At 41.3% G+C, this 21592-nt stretch overlaps 1 protein-coding gene across 1 annotated transcript in view; it reads left to right on the forward strand.

Annotated features, from left to right (window-relative positions):
- Nucleotides 1-1418: 1418 nt before the first annotated feature.
- Nucleotides 1419-21592, forward strand: part of VWA3B (von Willebrand factor A domain containing 3B) — a gene marked incomplete at both ends in the record, with an annotated part of 67843 nt that continues 47669 nt past the window's right edge. Inside the window, 7 exon segments of the mRNA XM_082336258.1 lie at nucleotides 1419-1458; nucleotides 3093-3311; nucleotides 5166-5260; nucleotides 7648-7898; nucleotides 9977-10136; nucleotides 12775-12944; nucleotides 14861-14985. Of these exon segments, the coding sequence (XP_082192384.1) occupies nucleotides 1419-1458; nucleotides 3093-3311; nucleotides 5166-5260; nucleotides 7648-7898; nucleotides 9977-10136; nucleotides 12775-12944; nucleotides 14861-14985 (1060 nt within the window).

Below are 21592 nucleotides of genomic sequence, written 5' to 3' on the forward strand. Positions count from 1 at the left end.
AGGACTTGAGGTGAACTCGCTGTGTCCCTTGGAAGTCGCTTCGTTTCCTTTCAAATGCTCCTTTTCAGAGGCCGCCGGCATTTCACGTCCAGGTGCTGTTCAAGCGGCTGGGGGCGGTGCTGGAGGCTAACGCAAGGGAAAACCTGTCGCCACACCCCTGGGCATCTGGAACACGAGGTGGCACCTGGGCTTCGTTCTGCGACGCAGGCTGCTGCTTGCGATGAGTCTCGGTTACTACCGTGAGAGCGCTGCGGCGCTGTTTCTGCAGCCCGAGAGAGAACTGGCACAGGTCTGGCGGCTCCCTTATGGGCGCTGTCTGCTGGGGCTCCTCTGTGGCAAGGCCTCCTTCTTCCTGCGCCGACACCAAGTCCCTGCGAGTCAGGGGCCGTGCTGGGGGGCATCTTCTGTGCAGTGCCTGGGGTGTTAGGGTGCAGAATGGACTCCAGTTTTTTTAACGTCCTCCCTGCCTTGTACGCTATTCCTGTCTTTCTGCATGAGCAGGACAGAGACCGGAATGGTTTATATATTTCTGTATGGGTATTTAAACCCATATGAGGGGAATAAATAGCATGTTCAATTCTGTAATGAAGAAAGAGGAAGGAGGCTAAGTCTTTGGGTTCTTATTTTATCCCATTTTTGCTTTTCCCATAGGAAAAGCTGCTTAATGACAATAGCTAGCATCTGGCCTCTTAGTGATTCATAAATATCCCTCATTCATTCATCTTATTTATTAAAAGAAGAACCAAGTAAATGGCAAAACACTATGTCTCAAAGCGATACAGTCAGCCAATACATGCTACCTTGCTTCATCTGGTGTTTTGTTTTCTATTCATATGTTTCGTCTTATTCACAGTTGGGCCTTATACCACATAGACGTACATGTATACGTGCATAATTCTTTTTCTTTGTGAATCATCTTGTAGTCTTATAGGCAAAGTTATGAATCTCTTCACAAAATTGCTTCTCAGATACTCCCAGGTTTAGTCATAAATTGGATTATAGCAAAGGTAAGGCATAATGCAAAGCAATAATAGAACATAATACAACTGGCTGACAGCAGGCCAAAACACTACATTCATTTTTCTAGCATATCTGTGTGGAAACTTCCACATTGGCTCTTTTTTATCATAATTTAGAGGGAAGGAAGGGAAACCGCATTACTGATTTCCCACTTTCCCATTTCTGAGTATTGGGCTCCCTGTCAAATCTGACTTCAGCCTTTCTTGACATGGGGAGTAGCTATCCTTTTTCATTTGTAATATTATTTCCCTTGAGGAAAATCTTGATCTCAACCTTCTGCAGTTTATTATTGCCTGGGCCTGTGGAGCTGGTCTCCAGTTCATACTGACCTGTGCATGGCAATTTCCTCAGGTTTTTAAGAAGAAATCAAAGAGGAGCTGCCAATCAAGAGATCTGTCATGACTGGCAATCCGTGTAAGAGACTTGCCTGGAGTGACTGTGAGTATTTCACGACTATTTTTTGATAGATTCTATGTTTTCCTGGATAACTTCCAGTTTTGTTTGCAGCATTGTGATGTGCATGCTGCTAGATGTGTACAAGCCTTTCTGAAGCTGTGCCAGTCTCACCTGTGCTGTATATGGGGTGCTGTGCTGGCCTTTCTGCGTTTTCGGAGGAGGAAACTGGGAATGGCTGTTCAAGTGACTATAAACAGTGCCTGGCTATATATAAAGCTCAAACAGCTGCAAACCTTCACCTGTCTCTCTCTAGAGTTAACATCTGTCACTGTTGCTTCTGTATTGAGCAGAGGAGGAGGGCTGGTAAAACGTCAGCCTCTAGAGGCCTGCCAGCCCAGTGCCCTGCTTGTAGGACTGATGACTGTGAAAGAGCTGGTGCCAGTCTGCACCATAGAGAAGGCTACTGTCACTGAGAGATGATTTCCGAAGACACAGTCTCATTTCCTTTCGGTATTATTAACTGAGGAACAGTCTATCTAACGAACCTTTGCAACCAGGTCAGTTGTTGTAACATTTGATCTTAGCAGAGCGTTCTGATCACATTCCACACTAGACTGAAGGTTATTTTTTAGTCATTAAAGATAGAAGTACCCTTCTTTGTATTTTAGACCAGTTTGATCTATGTAGTACATTTACAGCCAGCTTACAGTATATGAGCAATGTGGGACTGGGATACTCCAGATAATGCTGATGCTGGGGAAAATGGACAAATATCAGAAGTCCACAGAAAATAAACTTAGATACAGCAAGGGTATTTAATCAACTAGAGCCAGCTTAGCTCATGCAGAATATTTTGGGAATGAACAGGAAATACCAAAGTCCTTCTAGAACCTCTGTGCTGAGGAACAGAGGCGTTACTGTTGTTATCGCTCCCATTTCTGCCTCAACCACTCCAGGCTCTGGGCTATGACTGCTGCCAGTTTCAAGTGAAGCTAGCCCAGCCAACTGTACATCGGTGCTGGGATACGTCCATTGTTCTGTAGAACTTAAAATGAAACTGGTCCTTCATGTCCATGATTTCCTGTGCAAGCGCATGATCCATCACTGCCTGGAGCAGATACTGCCAGAACCATCATTTACACTTGAGGTAAATGATGTGAGGAGAGGGAGTTTCACCAGCCTTGCAATAAAGTCAGGATCTGCTGCTGGCGCTGCTATTGCTTATGGTAGGAGTTCAACATATAATTGTTAAGAAAGCCTTGTTTATTGCATAATGCTTCTAATGTGTATGTAGTGATGGTCTGACAATCTTTGAATGCCTGTTATGAGTTCTGATTTCCAAGATTTAGGAGAGATGTCTTAGGAGCTGGAAGAATTACCATTTGGCAAACTGGACTTAGCTTTCAGGGCTTGGATTTCAGCATACAAGAGGCATTTTCCTAAGTAAGTTGAAGGTACATGTATATGGATGAATAAAAAGACATAACAGCAAGTAGATGTGTAGGACTGAGCGCAGCTTTCCAGATTCAGAACATTGTTCAGCATAACAAGAAAACAAGAGGCGAGCTATATGTATACAGAGTACCACAGAATACAGGTAAAGAAAGGAGACAATTCAAGTGAATCGTTTGGTTAAGGTATAACTGTTGTGTTTCCCTCATTTCTCTTTACAACAGATGCCTTTGATTCGAAGCACAGAAAAGATCCCGAAGATGCCCATGAGGCCCACAAGAAGAAATCAAAAGAGAGAGAAAGGAGACTGGCAGTCAGTCAGTGGGACATGGATGTACAACCCCTCATTTCATCTTCTAAATGGCTTCAACTTCATGGCCTCAAAAGAAACAAATTGTCCCTACCCCAGATTTTGTCACAGATTGGATTCCAGCACAGGAAAGGTACAAGACAAATCAATAATGGAATAATTAAAAAACCCCTGACTCTGAATAGTCTGTAGGGTCACGCTCATTTTGCACCCCAGTGTACACAGAGGAGATTTTCATGTTGTCTCTTATCTTATGGTAATGGCAGAAAGGGAAGCTGTATCCACAGTTGCTGACATGGCCAGTTCAGAGAACTGAGGAACTCCATCTGCTTTTGATCTGAGAAGGACTTAGGATCTGAGAAAGGCTTTCCTTACACAACTGTACTGTTGCTTTACCCTAGGCTCCAGTTCAAATCCTCTCCAATTTAGCTATGGATAACAAACCATAAGATCTCTGTCCATTTTTAGATGGCAGATATAATGTATGCTGTGCCATAATTTGTGATCTACTAGTTGATCATCAGGGCTAGCCAACCTGCTTGGGAATAGTATATTATTTCCAGGGATCCAGCTTTAAGGAAGCAGTTAAATTCGTTTAGAATTCAGGCTGCTTTTTGTGCAAAGTCAGGCTATAGAAAAATGCTCCTTTGCAGTTATCTGACAGCTGCAGGGGAAAAGTTTGCTAATAATTGATAATCACTGTCATAATAGTGCTTTGCAGAGCATGGTAAGATATTCTTTTCTTTGAAGAGCTTGCTGCCCGACAAGTAGGAATTGTAATGTATTGCAGTTGTTCTAGGTTGCATAATCTAAGATTTTGGCTGGCTTGTGTCCATGGGGTATTCAAAGACCAGCAGTGCAGCTCCTAAAATCCTGTGTGCTGTAGATGAAGAAGCTGTTAAGCAGGGTTAATGTTGTTACAGTGTAATTTTAGGAGCAGAACCTACTAGCTTAGCAGGGCAGCATGCTGTACAGAATAGCTGCTTTGTGATGTTAAATATTCCCACCCCTAATGTTTTCCTATCAGTGGAGATCCTGTAGAAAATTTCTAGCTACTGAAAGAACAGCACGCAACCTTTTCCTTAGTTGCACCCACTTCTGCACCCATTTAGTTGTGTAAGAGAACATCATTATCTGTACCAGATTTTGTATTTTGTTTGATGGACAAATATTTGCAAGTCCTGTTGTGAGGTAAAGGGATAATACAGAAGTTTAATTGCCTAAACCTTTCATTTATTAAAGTCCCATGTAGCTTTTTGGCTTATAAATAATTGTGGTTTTTTTTCCCCACTTCTGACTAAACTAGCAGGGAGCAGCAAGAGCAGGGCTGCTCCATGGGGGGAAAATGAGCCAGGAGCCAAAGAGTCCCGCAGCCCAGGCAGTGCCCTCACTGACCAGGATGCAGTCCTGCAGCATCTAAGCACCGCAAGCGGAGCAGGATGCTGCTAACGGTGTCCACAGACAGTCCCAGACAGGGTGAGGTGATGAACCACGTCTAGGGCCCAGCCAGGGAGTGCAGCCAGGAGCCGCAGGAGATGGAGCCAGAAACAGGACTGGAGACAAGGCCATAACATAGGTCTAAGGGCCGCATCCAGGAGACAGAACTGGAGACAAGGCTATAACATAGGGCTGAGAGGTCTATCCAGAAGAGAGGTCCACTAGCAGAAGTTGCGACAGGTACACCTACAACACAGCTAAATCAAAGACTGGGTGCCCAGGCCTGAGCGCTGTGTGAGTAGAAACCCCAGGTGAGGCTGATGAGGGCAATCAAGGCCTGTTGGTGCCCTCAGGGCCCCAACATAGACATAGCCAGAAAAAATTGTAAAACAAAACCATAATTAGAATTTCTCTCAAGTTACTTAAGGTCAAGAATTCAGTACAGGTGCATGTGGCTCACACATGGATGGCATGCACGTCAACCTGAAAAATATCTGTTTGAAGTAATCCTTATGATTAGCAACTTGATCTCTTTTAACCTTTACTGTAGATTATGTGACCACCTTGGGGAAACTTGTGGCTTCTAGGTATGCAGATGGTCTGTTTCCTCAATACAAGAGAGCGCAAGATGGCAGCGTGTATAATGTAAGTGTGACTGACTTGTGGTAACTTCCCTGTGCACTTAGAAGTTATTATCACTGTAGCAGAATGATGTGACTAAAATGTCTCCCTGTGGCGTGGAATACTTATATTCTTTGTGAGAACTTTATCTTTTTGATCTTTTTTTTCTGTTTTGTCAAACTGTTAGTGATAACAACCAGTGGTAGAGAACCTAGATATCTTTTGATTTTTTTCCTTGCAAAGTCTTACACTGTTGCTTTGGTGCAGCATTGCAGTAAATCTTTCTAGACAAGACTGCAGTTTCTAAGCAACATTTATCCTGTCTTGAAAGAGGGAACACTTAAAAGAAGATGCTCAGCCGAGTTAAAAAAAATAAAATCGTAGTCAATAAAACAAATGAGGATGCTGAAATAAGAAGACATAATGTGCTGTCATTGCCGATGCAAAGCACTGTTTCGCTTGATGCCAGCGGGTCACAAAAGGCTCAGCCTACTCTATAGAGACAGCTAGCTGGATCTCTGCCCAGGCTCACGTTCTAAGGAATGTCTTAGCAACAGCTGCTGGCGGCCCCATTGTTAAGAGCATGGATTCTGATTGAAGAGATACGCATGTGAGTGAGGAGGGAAGAGAGTTAAATCATAAAGGATTTTACAAAAGCAAATGGCTTGTCATTTTTTCTGTTAACTAGAGTCACTTCTGAGGCACAAGGCTTAAATATGTGAAAAGAACCATTTCAGGGAGCCTTTTCCCCTCACTTTTTCCCATTAATTTCACATGAACTACCTACATAATGTCTTTTAATCTTAGGACGTGTTGGGAGCAGTAGGAAAGACATTTCTGGTAGCATTAAGGTAGCAATGCCATTATACAAGACCTGGTGAGATCTCATGTAGGATATTATGTACAATATTGTGTACAGTTACCACAGGTTGAGAAGAAACAATTCAAACCAGAACAGGTATTGGGAAGAGCTAGTAGGATGAACTGCAATGGAGTGCTGATCTTATAACAGGGCTTGGTTGATGTTGACATATGTAAGTAAGACTGAAGAAGACTGACAAAGGGTAGCATTGTTGCCCTTGAATGCCTACAGAAAGGCAAATTACAGGGGTTGGGAAAAACTATAGTTTTCTATGCTAAAAGGCATGCTAGTCCAAGAATAAATGGGTATGAACTGCCATGAATAAATTTAGGCTGGACAGTCAGAAGTTTTCCAGCCCTCAGAGAAATGGGAATCTGGACTGTCCAACTGCAAGTGAAGGGGTGGTACAAGAAAACTGCTTTATTTTAAGACGGAGTTTGATCAGAGTAGTGCAATAAGCTTCTTTGTATGAGTCTGGCTGTCATAGAAGGAAAGTCGATTTTCTAAGTGCTCCTTCGCAGGCCTACATTCCTTTGGCAGACAGCCTGAGACTGTATCTGGGAGGCACATTACAGGGCCCTAGCTGACATTAAAGAACAGAGGAAAATACAAATGAGAGGAAGAAGTGTGCAGACTGCTACACAAAATCTTCTCCCTGAGAAATGATCTTGTTTAAAAACATTTGTATCTCTAAGGTTTTGTATTTAGTCCAGGAAAGGTAGTTGGAGGTAGAAGGTAGCTGGTAAATTAGTTTACATGGGTCAGAGATACTGGGGGAATGTCTTTACTGGAACCTGCAGTGAATTTTTAAACCCATAAGTTATTTTGCATGGTGAACATGTATACATATATTCATAGGGAGGCTCTAGTGTTTTTCAATTTTATACTGAATCTAGGTTTTTCTTATTTTACTGATACGGTATGGGAAGTTTTAGTTGTTGATTACAGTTGCCTGAACTAAATTTGCTTAAGCACCTACCCACAAATAGTTAAGCTGTTATGCTGGGCATTGTTAGTGAAATAATAGTACAAGCAGGAAACGTTTTACATTTTCCTTTCAAATGCTAAGGACAAGGTGGAGATTGAAGTGCCCCAGAACCAAACCCTGCACTCCCCTGTATTGCTGTACAAAATTTTAAGAGCCAGTCAAAATTCTAGTCTAAGAAGGTACAAAGTTTCTGTGTCCTTGTTTGTTCACCCATCTGCTTTGCAGTCCTTTCTACATCCTAGCCTGTGTTCAGCTCATTCTAATTGCTCCAGTCTTGAGACAGACAAGTCAGACAACCCACTGGCACTGTCCCATGCTTATATAGAAAGATTATGAAAAGCAATTAGGACAAAATGCAGTGTCTTTTCTATTATAGCTTAGATGCATTTGTCAAGTATTTGCTCTTGAAATAGCGGAAGAAAAATGGGTTGTTTTCACTGCTACCTTGGCTGGCATATCTGGCACTTGCAAACCAGCTATTGCAGCTGTGCTAAGCTTGGGGCTGCATTTGTATTATTTGTTTTGATGTTCAATTTCTTTCTCTCCCTTATTTAAATAAAGCTGACAGCCAAAAAAGAACTGATTCTTCATTTTGTGGATTGTCTAATGGGAGCTATTGAGCTATATAAGGAGCGAATGGAATGGTTAACCAGTGAGAGCCGGCAGATATTTGGAGTGATTCAAGAACAGTGCATTGTCATTGTTTTGGATTTTGGCACTGCAGCTCCAACTGAATTTGATCTATGTCGGGATGCACTTTCTATGGTACTTGTGGAACAGGTGACCCAAATTGCCAAATTCAACCTCATTCGGTAAGCAGAAAGAATCATAGAATCATAGAATGGTTTGGGTTGGAAGGGACCTTTAAAGGTCATCTAGTCCACCCCCCTGCAATGAGCAGGGACATCTTCAACTAGATCAGGTTGCTCAGAGCTTCCTCCAGCTTGATCTTGAACATTTCCAGGGATGGGGCATCTACCACCTCTCTGGGCAACCTGTTCCGGTGTTTCACCACCCTCATTGTAAAAAATGTCTTCCTTATATCTAGTCTGAATCTGACTTCTTTTAGTTTAAAACCATTACCCCTTGTCCTATCACTACAGGCCCTACTAAACAGTCTGTCTCCATCTTTCTTATAAGCCCCCTTGAAGTGCTGGAAGGCTGCAAAAACGTTTCCCTGGAGCCTTCTGTTCTTCAGGCTGAACAAAGACGTTCCATGTCTGCCCAATGCTGGAGAATAAAAAGGAGTCTCGTATCATATAGACATGTGTTTGGATAATATGCTTTCTGTAGTGGAAATTGTCCTCATTCGTGTCACGGTAGTATCTACAGTTTTTCCACCAAGTTTCACCCACAGTCATGATGAGCTTGCTAGTTCCATTTAACAGAAGACCATTGTTACCCTGAAGAACAGATAGAGTAACAGAACCCAAATACTGACATACACCTTCTACAAATGTAGCACAGAAAAACAGAAAGATAAGGGGGATTTTACAATAGCAGTAATGTTCCTCAGGCATCTAAGTATTACAGAGTGAAACAGAGAGTTCCCATCTGACTGCCTAGCCATTCCTGTGTCTTTAGGCATTGCAGGTTTCTGCCTTACAGCTAAATGTACACTCCCCCAAGCGCCATAGGCACAGGCATAGTCATTTGTATTTCTATAGATTTCCATGGTCACAGAAATAAGTAGAAGAACTAGGAAACAATACTAGATTTCCATAACAAAAGACAAGTGCTTGTTCCCTAACATGAGTAAATGAATTTGGCTTTAGTTACAAATAGAAGAATAGAAGCAGCTATTCAAATTTATGTATCTCTGCACAAATTCTCATCTATGCATAAAGGTTTGAATGTGTAAGCTTGGGTTTGGATAGATGAGTGGAATTTTGTGAAAAAAACGATGCACAAATTAGGTCATATAATTTTAACATTGGTTCCACAATGATAACTTGCAATTACACTGTGATTCTTAAAGTCGTTTTACCCAGTCTTTGTCCTACAGATTTGATTCTGGTGCCCTATCTTGATTCTCTAGCTTGTGATACAACTGAGATTTGAAAAGTAGAATATAACTTCCATAGCTTTTTAGAAGCATATAAAACATTTTCTTTAAAAATTATCTGCAAAGCCAAGTCAAAATTGACACACAATAATTGTGTTCATCGATTTGTTTGTTTGCACAGAAGGGAGACAAAGGGCAATATAGCATACAAATTATTACTCTAGAAGAATACTGGAAAGCATACTTGTCTTTTAGATTTGCAGGAAACTCTTCAAAATAGTGCTTGATGGAATGTCACAAATACTGGAACCAGTTGGTTTTTTATTTGCTTTCTGTCTTTTTATGTACAAATGCACAGGCATACCTGCTCACATACTTTGTACTTCTGTACTGCCATTAAGACTGAGGCCTTTGATCAATTAAAATATCAAAAAGCTTAGCATCACAAGTTTTATTTTGATGGGTAGATAAAGATCAGCCCTACTACAAAAAAAGAGTGTCAGTTAAAATGGTCTGACACAAAGGTCATGCAGCAAGTTGTGGAAAGAGACCTGTGGAAGCCAGATTTTTTTTTCATACACATTTTAAAAACCTGATTGTGTGGGACATATGAATTAGGAACTGTTTTTAAAGTACTTTAGCTCTCTTGACCCTACATTGGATACAGTTGTCTCAAAAAAAATTCTATAAAAATAACAGTATTTTTCTAGGGGTTTTATTTTTCCTGTACTTCTTTTATTGCAAGTCTAGATTTAGTATCTGTGGTTTATTGTAATTACTACTTCAGAATATAAAAGAATAGTAACAATAGCAGAGCTCTACTCTTTTGCTCTACCAGCATTATCCTCGCTATTTCTGATTTATAGTTAATGATGTCCTTTGCAGGGCTGCTCAGGATCTTGTGAAGTGGCAACAGAAACCTACTCCTGTGTCTGAGCATACTGTGAAGTCTGCTATTACATGGCTCTGGAAGCTGGACCCTATGACAGCTGCCAGCCATACCAACTCTGCTGAAGCCCTGCTGGAAGCCATGAGTGATGAGGCGGTAAGCTCATACATCTTTTCAGAAGCCTCAAGTAAATCCAAGAATATTCAGTGCCAGACTGGCTACTGTGATTTGCCCTGATGAATACTGCAATGATAAATATTAATGACGGCATTTGGAAAGTTTTTTTTTCCCCAAGTGTAGCTGCATACTATGTTTACTGATGGCCTGTTTATGTAAATGTACTGTATTTTGAATGCAGAAACTTGTTTATTTTCTTTTCTAGAGTACACAGAATAAATAACATATTCAGTCATTAAGGGAAAGAGAAAACATCTTCCCTTCCACTTTCTTTGCCATATATATTTTCAGGGCTTCAAGTTTATGAGAAAATTGCTAGTATCAACATTATTGAAGACAGGGAAAACATTTTTATTTTGTTACGTATCCAAAGTGCTTATGAAAAATTATATTTAAAATCCAAAATAGTAAGTACAGATATTTATTCAAGCATTAACTCATGGTAGGGGTATGCAACTCCTTTTTCATCAGCCAGGTTATAGCTAGAGTTTCTTCCAGGACAAAAAGACAAAGCATGCACAGGTATTGCTGCAATTAAATTCTGTCTGTTTCTAAAAGTACCATATTACTTTATTCATTATAGCAGAGTCACAAGACATAAAACATACATGCCATTATTTGAGCTAGTCACTTAAAGCTTGTGTTGTTAAAGAGATATTTTATGAAATTTGCTTACAATGTACATTGTTTCAGTTCCCTAGCACCCGAATTTCATGGAAAATTGGGCCTACTGTGTGTGGACTAGAATCATTGGTTTTCACTGCCATTTAAGATCCATCCCTGTGCATAGACCCAATCCTAACTCCTTTGTAAATCTCATTCTGAGACATTGTTTGAAGGAGAAGGGAAATTTGGCTGGAGTTTCCTTCTGGTTCTGTGTGCTGGTAGATTCTCATCCAGATGAACCTTGATGTTTAGAAACTGATATTAAAAAGGAACTGGGTGAGGAACGACTTATGCAACAGTGAGATTTTTTTATGGCTGCTTTTTTAAATGCCTCCTTCATAAATTTTATTAACATCTTCAATTTGCAGTATACTACTGTTTTCCTGGTGGGAAACGAAAAAGATCGTATTTAGATTTCAGTGTTGTCTGGGTGAAAAAAAGGCTTGTTGGACCTGGTGGGTCTGCGTATGAATAAACAGAAATTAAAATCTGTCCAATAGTGAGACATCTGTTATTTTTTTCTGGACATTGGTGGGCTAATGAGTAATCTGGGGGAGTCAACCGTGGCAGGTGCTCAACATAAAACAAACTTCAATTACTCCTAAATACAGTCATTATCATTCATAACTGACAGTTCACTTGAATGCAAGCTTCACTGTACTGCAGGCTGGGGGAGACCCCATTCAGTCCTAGGCAAAAGCGGCATACTCACTGAACAGTCGTTAAATGACTCATTCCGCAGAACTGGCCTCATCAACAAAAGTTGCTCCAAAACAATAGCTCATTTTTCCCTAGACTTGGCTCTTCCTGTGATTCCTTTAGCTGAGCTTTTCTTCCCATGTATGGTGATGCCCTAGATTTCCTTTCCTCATGACCTGTCAGTCCCAAGCTCAAGATCACTCTGATATAAGTTTGCAATCCTTTGAGCTCTACCTGCCATAGAGGCACCCACAGTGTTTCATTTGCGGTTCTGTACAGGTGCCACTCTGCAAAGTGTGGGTCACCCCTCCAAAACACACCTCCCCACCAAGGTAAAGACTGTGAGGAACTGATCATGTTCTTCCTGTTCTTGTATGAAGTTTGTTTGCTTGTTTAGATGGCTGCATAAATTATAATTTTCAAAATATGAAGGACTAAATGGAAAGGTTTTAACCTTTCCCCGCTAATCTATAAGGAACATTTCCTTTGTGGTATGGTATTGCTGGGTTTTTAGTTAAGTGGAGTGAATTGTCTGTCGTTAGCAATTCTGTTCATTTTCCTGTGAGGAGCTGGTTCTGCATCAGCTATGCCCAAGAAATGTCAGCATTTTAAAAGTTGCAGAGGCAGGCAGTAAATCCTTTGGAGGAGGTGTGAAAACTGATACCCTTATTGAATATCAAGTTTATTAATTGTTGGCAGTCTTAGGAGGGAGGGGGAGAAGATGTGAATCTGAAGGAACACAGGGAAAAGTGGTTGTGCAATATGCATGCGATCCCCTAGGTCAGGAGCCTCTCCAGCAAAAGGAATAGGAACAGGGTGTTGTCCAAGGACTGGGTCTCAGTTGGGAGAGCTGTGTGCATGCTTGGAAAGTTTTTTAGCTGGATGAAACAGAGAGGGAACCTAGTAAAACTGAACTAAAGTAAATAATACAGTTGGCCTTCCTTACCACCTCTCTTCAGTTTCAGTTAACTTCTGTGGAAAGGGGCTTGCACTGGGCAGAATCAGACCCAGGGGCTGTGGGCCAGGTTCTCTTCTCAATTCAGGAAATTTTATGTGCACTTCATTTGAATTGCTAGAGTAGATGAGAGGGAGAACCAAAGATCTGAAAATCTTATAGCCCAAGTAATGCAACAGTTCTACCAAATTTTCCTACGAGCACTCAGCACAAGACAGAGCTTGAATAAGTACCAGGCGTTGGTGTAAAACAATGATGTCTTGCAATTCCCGATTTTTTTTTTCTGTTTAATGACAGGTTGAAGCCATTTATTACTTTGCTGTGGGTGATGTTCCAGTGGACACAAAGCAGCTACTCCTTGAGAAGGTTTCTGATGGCCCCTGTCCAGTCAACACTGTATCTTTCAATGCTAGGGAAGATGAAACTATTACATTTCTGAAAGAATTGAGCCGCTTGGCCTCTGGCAGGTATGACAAAGAAGCAGCACAGTAATGATTTCAGTACTTGTAAACTGCTTTGCTGCTAGGAATGGTATCGGAAGATATCTGAATATAATCCCTGTTTTACTCATGAGGAAAATGAGACAAAGCAGTTCAGTCAGTGACCTGGGGAAACTGGGGCAATAGTCTAAGAGATATGACTAAAATGCAGGGCCTACTCGAACAGACCAGCTTCTTTCCACATATGTGCTCACTGGCTTGCAGAAAGACCATTCCTTTTTTATATCCTAAATTGCCTGTCATCTGCTCTTCTTTTGAAGTTTGAAAAATTGTTCAGGGGAAAGGGTCACAACATAAACTGAAACAAGTTTTTATTGTATTGCTTTGTACTCTGGTAATATCCACGGGCACCAGCAAAGGATCTAGAATTTTGTTGGATCAAGTGCCATACAGACATATACTGAAAAGGTAATGCCTGTCCTAAATGGGCAGTTCCTGGAACAACAGAAAATTGATGTGGTGTTATCCATCAGGCCTGGTTGTGTGGAAATGCAGTTCTGTACCATGCTCTCTAGCATGTATTTGGTATGGTTGGTGGAAACTGATACATTCCACACGGCTTGTTGGCTACTTTATCCTGGGAATCAGCCGTGTGGTGAGAATCAGCCTTCAGTAGAAAGGGATAATAAAACTTTAATCTTGATTCTGATATCAGACTAAGGAAAACAAACGAACAAACACAAAACCCCACAATACTAAACTCATGCTGAACAGCAGGAGGGCAGTAGGAGCTAGTAGGTGTTTGTCTGCTTAACAGAAGTCACTGCACGGTTACAGAGCTGTGAAATGGCTGCTGGCTCCTTCTGTTTCACTGTTGTTTGTGCAAGAGTGGGAAGACCTCCAACAGTAGAAATCTCCCAAATGACAGCAGAGTAATTGGTAAGATGGCAGCTGCTTAGCTCTTATAGCCATCTGTGTTTAGAAGTAGCTTTTAAGAGATGGAGCGTCTGCCAAAAACAAGACTGTGGGAAAGTGTTTTGTTTGCTCCGCTCTGATGTGTGTCTAAAATGATTGTGGTCATTTAGAACCATGGTACCTCCATGATACCAGGTACATTGCCAGTCACCATCCTTCATTTTCTTTTGGGAGTGTTTTTACCTCCTTTTATAAAACGAAAGTGAACGTTTCTTGTATGGTAGAGAAAGAGGCAAGAAGGGTTGTGGCAGGGAGCTGAGAGGAATCGTTTTGTTTGATATGATTCCCACTATCTTCTTTTTACATGAGTCTAGCTTTGGTGCAGAGACTTACTGGGCCAATTAATATCTTGCTGGTGGGTATTTGCCCAATAACTGTTTATAAGTTTAAGTAAGTCACCTTTCCCATAGGAATGGCCCAGTTCATGGGATTTTCATGGCTTGAGCCTGTTTCTAGTGTAGTTTTGTTTTAGAAATGCATTTTTTTCCTGCTCTGAGAGCTTTCCTATTTTGACAATGAGAGTAAATGAAGTCTGCTTGACTTCCTGATTTGTACGTCGATAATGAAATAAATGTTCCTGTTGGGCTTTCAACTGGGAGGATAATCTGACAAAAAGGTGTTAGTGTCATCTCAGACATCTCAAATGACATGCTTGCTCAGCATGTTAAAAGCATTAATTAAAAATAGATTTCCAGGAGATTGAAAAGGAAGGTGCCTCAGAGTAAATGACACCAAAATGAAAGGATGTTCATCATGAGAAGACTTCAGAGTGTACATAGAGGTATATAAAAGGTTTGATAGTACTCATAGTGTTGGTGTAGTTGAAGGTTTAGATATCTTGAATAAATAAGCAAATAATTCTGAAGTGGTACACCACTATGATCTTACATGTGTGACATACACCTCATTAAAATTAGGAAAGCATTTATGTAGTTTACGTACTGGTGAAAACTCATTTTGTATTACAGATTCCATGCTTTTGTTGAGAAGAATGACTATAGAGATGCTACTGGACCTGCACTAAAATGTGAAGAGGATGGAAAAGGTCTAATTGCCCTGAATTCCAGAAAAGTGAAAGGGCGAATGCCACTAGGTAGACAATATAAAACCCAAGATGATAGTGATTTTCTCAGTGAGGTTTCAGAATAGAAATGTAATATAGGAACTTGCTAAGTGTAAAATCAAAAGAAGCCTTCTGTAGGCATGGGTGGGGTGAGGACAGGACTGGTCAAATGGAAATTCTGTGGGTGGGAAGGAGAGGGAAAGGAAAAGAGAGAAGTGAAGAGAGTAGAGGATGTGCATGTGAGAGTGAAAGAGAAGTGAAAAAAGGGAGAAGAACATTTATTTAGGCAGATGAAGAATAGTACTGGTGTGCTTATGCCAGTGACCTTGTGGAAATGTATAGAGAAATGGCAGAAAGGAAGAGGAATAGCGTGGAAGACCATCTGAAACAACAGCCACATCAATACAGGCCAAGTTCATACGTAATATAAGGGGATTAAATCGACATGAGGCTGACTTGCTTCTCTCAAGATCTGAATTTGTCATAGAGACAGGCAACAAGCACAATAAAATAACCATAGAGAAGAAGGTGCAAAGGGGGGGGGGGGGGGGGAATTGGTGAAAAAAAACCTAGGAGGAAACAAATAACAGAAAGAAACAGTTTTACTGGAGGGTGGAGCTGGGCAGAAAACTCTGAGTGTGTTTCTTATTAGTCACAGTGCTACTTCCTCTGGGTCAGTCAGCCTTACTTTTCAGTGGGACTGGACTGGGGTTTCAGCCAGGCTGGGAGGAGACCAGCTTGTGGTGTGAAGTGAGGGTGTATGTCAAGTCTGATATCTTTATCAGCAGGACATTAAATTAAAAAATGATTTCTTTTAAATATCAGGAGGCATAAGACCTCTTTATTCTAATGGCTCACATCCTCATTACGCTGGGAGGCATTAGTGTTGCCCCAAAGGTAGAATGGTGTTATCCTCTTCTTACTGCTAGGGAATGTATGGCATAAGGTGGATTTAGTGACTCACCTAAGATCATTTGTCAGTCTTGGACTAACTGGCCCATATTTCCTGAGTTGTAATCTAGTTCCTTGTGTACTAACCTGTCCTTCACTACGGCCGTGATTATAACAGTATGAGAGAACCGTAGTGGGGGGCCAGAAATAAGAGAGTGAGGTGTCACCTCTTTTTTTGCTTCATGAAGGGACACTCAAGCCTCACCCATGCAGGGTTTAGAAACCAACAGCAGAGTATGCTTCAAAACACTATCTCTCATTTCGTACTAATTCAGAGCAGTACAATGATCGCCTTCAGTCTGCTCCGAGTGCTTCCTTGCTGGACCCCATTTGGGGGTGCGCGTGGGGGGAGCTGGCTTCCTCTTCCCCCGGGCAGTCAGCCTGTTTCAATAGATGGGCCTAGAGCTCCTGTATGACTGAAATTACTTCCTCACCACTGTTTCTAAAGCTGAAAGCTGAATAGCTTTAATTGCTCAAAAGGGCAGTAATCCCCTTGAAGGGCATTGTCTGTTGTGTCTTATTGCTATTATGGAGTAGAATTTACACATTAAAAAGGAACACAATTAGTTTGCTGCATTTACTGGGTATTATAAGCACAGTCGTGACATCACTGGCAGCCAATCGGAGTGTTTCAGTCGTATGCAGAATCTAAAGTCCTTTCAGAAAAGAAAACACATTTGAGACATTATTCTGGTCTGTGTCTGATGTCTCTTGCTTCAGAGACTCCTTCAAGGGTGTAGAAGGCAATAATAATAGAAGTGTCGATTACTCACTAATGGGCTCTGAAACTGGTTCTTGGATGTGTGGCATAAACTATACAAGGAAATAAACAGAGAATGAACCAGAGATTTAATCTTCCAAATGTGGTGTTTCTGAAAATAAGGGGAGGCACAGGAATGTTTTGATTATGTTTCTTTTTGCACCACAAACGCAACAGCTGGAAACTGAAACTCTTCATTATGTCCAGTCCATTTTATGGACTGGAAAAGCTGTTTTAAGGACATCTGATAGTTTTATGGGTATCCACTGAAATACAGGATATCTCCATGTTCACTCTTTTTCATCTGCTTAACCAAGTCGGAAGTGAACTATTTAAAACTCTAGATAAGAGTTCCATTCTCCCCTGTTTTGCATCTTGAGCAGTCATTTAGAAAGCAAGCGTGAGAAACTGCCAGATTTGAATTTTTTTTTACACTCGTTTTGAGTGGGTGCTCGAGATCAAAACAGGTGTAAGCCAGTAAAGAATGAAGGTCTATATGTTGGCAGACTCAGATTTACTTAAGGTAGAGAAATGCTTTTACGTAAATCCTAATTTCACCAATGTGGTGATATCTCCTCATCCAGCACTGATTTTCCTGTTATCACTTCTGCCTACATTCTTTGTGTAGCTTCTTCATCTGCAAAAAGCTGCAGAATTAAGCAATCCTGTTATGTAGTTAAAATTATAAGTGGAAGGGAGGTGAAATTTAAGTTGGAATGTGAAGACATAGAGGGCAAGAGATGGTGGAAGCTGTGGAGAAGGAGGTTCTTGCTGAAAAGGGGCACAGTTGTGTCATCTGCTTGGAGTGACAGGGAGATAAGTGCTAAACAGGGCTTGAAAAGCAATGGCGTTTTGAACTGGATCCTGAAATGAATAGTGGGTCCCCGTTGGCTGAAACAGAAACAGCAGTAAATCTCTGCACAGTGTTTCTCCTCTGTGGTGGAATAGGTGAGCCGATACGTGTAAAGAAAATGCAAATGGACTGAAATCAGGATTTGACTGATGTGACAAATCCGAAGAGGGATGTGTCTGACCTCCTTGTGAACAGTGTAAGGCTGTATTCTTAGGTGTGCTTGATTTTCCACATTTACCTGGTGGTCACAGGGAAAATTTCAGGTTGCTGTGTGTAAAATGGGAAGCGTAAGAGTGCCAGCCTCCTCTATGACATTGAAGTCAATGAACTCTGCACTGTTTATATACACAGACATGGGAGAGACTGAACCCTCCCTTTGGAAAGCCAGGATAATGACTGAAGAGTAGCAACTTTGCCTACAAGCTGTAGCAAAGATCATTGCCTCTGCTTTTTCCTTGCATGTGCTTTGCCTAGTCTTAGTAGCCTAACCTTGGCCTGGCAAATCTCTTTGCTAATGCGTAGAGAATGATGCAGGTAGCCGCTCTGCAATACCACATGGGATACAAAGTTCATTTGCTTTGTCCATTTGCCCAGTGGGAAAGGGGCAGGATTGGGCTGTGGTGAATTTCCGTGCTGCTTGACCTGGCAAGTACTCAGGTAAAGCTGCGTACTCCCCTCCTGTGCTCCTTTGTACCTCTATTCATTCCCCTTTAAGTGGGGATTTTAAAAATCAACGCTTGAGGGAATATTGCTATGTTCTGCTGCCACGTAGAGGCTGAGGAAGGGACCAGCAGTGCAAAAATGAAATTGCCCATTTTGCCTTGCAGGCAAATGAAGTTTAATATAGATCTTATTCCATTATATTTGGATTTGCTTGCTTCCACGGGCTAAGTCAGATAATCAGAGAAGTAAGAAATGCTTTCGTTTTCCATGAGTTGCTTTTGGATTGGTATTTGCTTGATGTTTCAAAGAAATTGTAGATTTTGCAGGCTTTTTTTTTTTTTTTTTTTGTATGGGCTTTTTTTCTCAGCAGGTTTTGTATCTTAAGTATGAAATCAAATGGGTTACAGTGACTTGTCAAACTGGATGAGTTTGTCTGCTGGGAGGTAGGTGTGGAAAAGCTGCTTCTTTTAAGATTGCCTGACAGTGTTAAATAACTGGGAAATGGAAATGAGGGTGGTTATGAGTTTCCGTGTGCATGTGCAAGTGTGTCTGTGTTTTTGCTTAGACCTACCATCTTGCTTCTCAATTCGCCGGTGTCAGCAAAATGCTTCTGCCCCTCGCCGTAGGCTCTCCCCACACCCTTCCCCATCCTCTTCCTCTTTTCAGGGCCTCCCTTCTCCAGAGCAGAAATACCATTTAACCGAGTCTGAAATGTCTGAAACATTACCCGGCATGAGGTGCTCTGCAGGGTCTCGATGGCCGTGGTGAGAGCTGAAACCAACCGACTGCGCTCAGCGCAAGCCGGGGGCAGGCAAAGGCCGGTTCCCTCGTGCGTGTCTGGTGGCCTCCCTCTTGCCGTTGCCGTGTGGTGGTTTTTGAATCGGAACCAGGGGGTCCCCAGGGATCTGGCCGTTAAACCGCCAGCCAGGGCGGCTGCGGGGGGGAGCTTCATGGCGGGGGGCGCACAGGGAGGGCCCTTTCCCGCTGGGGATAAAGCAGGTTTTTTAAGACAAGATCTTGCCTGGGACACAGGCTCCTGAAGGTGTGCAAGAGCCAGTGGGCCTGGAGCGGTTGGGGACTGCACCCCCCAGGGGGGTGACTTTCAGCTGCTTTTTGGTTGGTGGCCCCCAAAAATGGCACAGCTGAGGTGCGAGCGCAGGGAATTTAAACCGAAGAGAGGTTTGTGCTTTCTTGATCATTTTTCACTGATGCGCTTTGAGGGATGGGCTGCAGGTTGAGAACCACACCTGGAAGATACTATGCGTTGTATATGCATGCATATTTTGAGTTTGGGGGCTCACTTTCGAAAGGCACAGTTTTTCCTTCCCACTCCTCCTTAGCTGGAGAGGAAGAGAGGCCACAGTGGAGGTGGAGGTGGAGGTGAGCCTCCTGTGTAGAGAGAGAAAATTGTTTCGGTTGTCCCTACTTGCAACCTGCTCTCCCAGTTGAATCCAGGAAAAATTGTTGCCAGATAAAAGGTTTTCTAAGCAACTTGACCTTCACAATGTGCAGTTGTTGATGCCTGCATTTGTCCTGTATAATAAGTGTTATCAAACATGCTTGCTTTGAAAGTGCATGCAGATTTACTTTGCTGTGCTGCAGCATAAATAAGGAAAAAATACCTTCTCGTGTAATACCAATTCAATACACGTCTTACTGGGGACAGTAACAATAATCCTGTAAATCTGATGAGTCCATAGCATCAATTTAAGGGGAAATAAAGCAACACAATGATATCATCAGTATTGTTTTAAAGATAATTGAAATATGCATACTTCTTTCAATATTCTCAAACATAACATTAAAAACGTTCATAAAATTAAATCTGGATCCCAGTATTTGATGTCTTATGGATGATATCCAGATTTAGTTGGAGACAGGTCCACTGGAATTGCATTCTCGACAGTCTTAAACTTAGAAATATGTGCATGTGTGGTGTGAATACATGTGTTTTGTGGTTTTAACTGTGATAACAGGGGGGAGTGTGGGGGGTTGGGTGGGTGGGGGTGTGTGTGTGTGGGGGTGTGTGTGTATTCAATGGCTGACTACTCATCAGAAAATCTCTAGCTCCCTGCTTGCTGGAATTTTGCCAATGCTCAGATTTTGTATGTTTTGCATTTCTGGGGAGGGATTGTTTATAAAAGAAAAGTTGACTTCTTTCTGAAGTATTTGAATAGAATACTTTTCTTAAACTTAAAAGGTAATGATAGCAGACTGAGTTTTTTTCTCCCTTTTGTGTTGTGGAATGATCTGCTTTACTAAAGCTTTTTGTGATTTAGGAAATGTTGATCTTTGTCCTAATGGCTGAAACAGATGTTTTTGAAATGCAGGAAGGTCCCAGGAGATTGCAGTGTACAATAACACATTTCAAAATATTTCTTGGAAACTAAAAGCATTTCACAATGAAAATTGAGTTGTTATTTTGTAAAATGTTCATATTATTATTTCAGGGAAGTTTATCAAAGAACAAAATGATGAGGTTTCTTTGCTTACTGATAGCCTACTTTAGTAGGCAAGTTTGCATGTCTTATCTTTTATACAGTGAACCACCACTGTATATTAACTGAACCGCTAGATCGTAAGATATAGTTTGCCTTGTTCAGCATCTTTATGTGCAATTCAGTAATAGGTTGTACTCTGCATCTGTGGTTAGGATAGCTCATGATTCAGTTTCTATTCTATTTTTACTGTAACACTACACACAGTTTTTCTGTATTGTCCTACATTGCAATTTAAACTCTGAGACTACCCTAATTTAACACATTTTTTAGTAGTGTTCATACTGCTTAGCTACACATGGTGCCTCAATTTTACTAATTGTACTCTACTAAATAAATACATATTTTAATTTTTTAATCAAGACAAACATGTCTATTGACATTAAGAAAACCTTGTATCAACTCCAGCTTTGGATTTTTCCAATTTTTTTATAATATAGCCTGATAGTAAAACTTTTTTTTTTTTTTTTAGCATTTATTTATGACTGCTGAGAATTGTTAGGATGAAAATAAACTTATCTTAGCAAAATTTCATCACATACTCTTCAGGAAAAGAAGATTTAATTTTAAGTAAAGGTATTTATGTACTTTAAGGGAATTTAAATTTGGAGTTGAAAATATCTTCTCTTTAAAGTTTCAAAGTTGGGTCTAATATTTGGAGCCAGGTTTTGCAATGAAGTCCGGGGGACAACATGTGAATTTCTTTGTGGGGTTTCCTTACTGTTATCCAAGAGTGTTAAAAAGGATTTGCTTCTGTTGTGGGAACAATCTGTGGCCAACTCTGGAAGTTACTTCCAGCAGGCTAAGCACCTCTTATGTCCTGGTGCCAGCTTTGGGCCCTTTTTTGAAGTCTGTCAAAGAACAGCACTTGTCACTGCAATGGGACCTCAAGAAAACAAGGTTATGTGGCAA

This window comes from Platalea leucorodia (assembly GCF_965183815.1).
Source record: "Platalea leucorodia genome assembly, chromosome: 2".
NCBI classification, from domain to species: Eukaryota; Metazoa; Chordata; class Aves; order Pelecaniformes; family Threskiornithidae; genus Platalea; species Platalea leucorodia.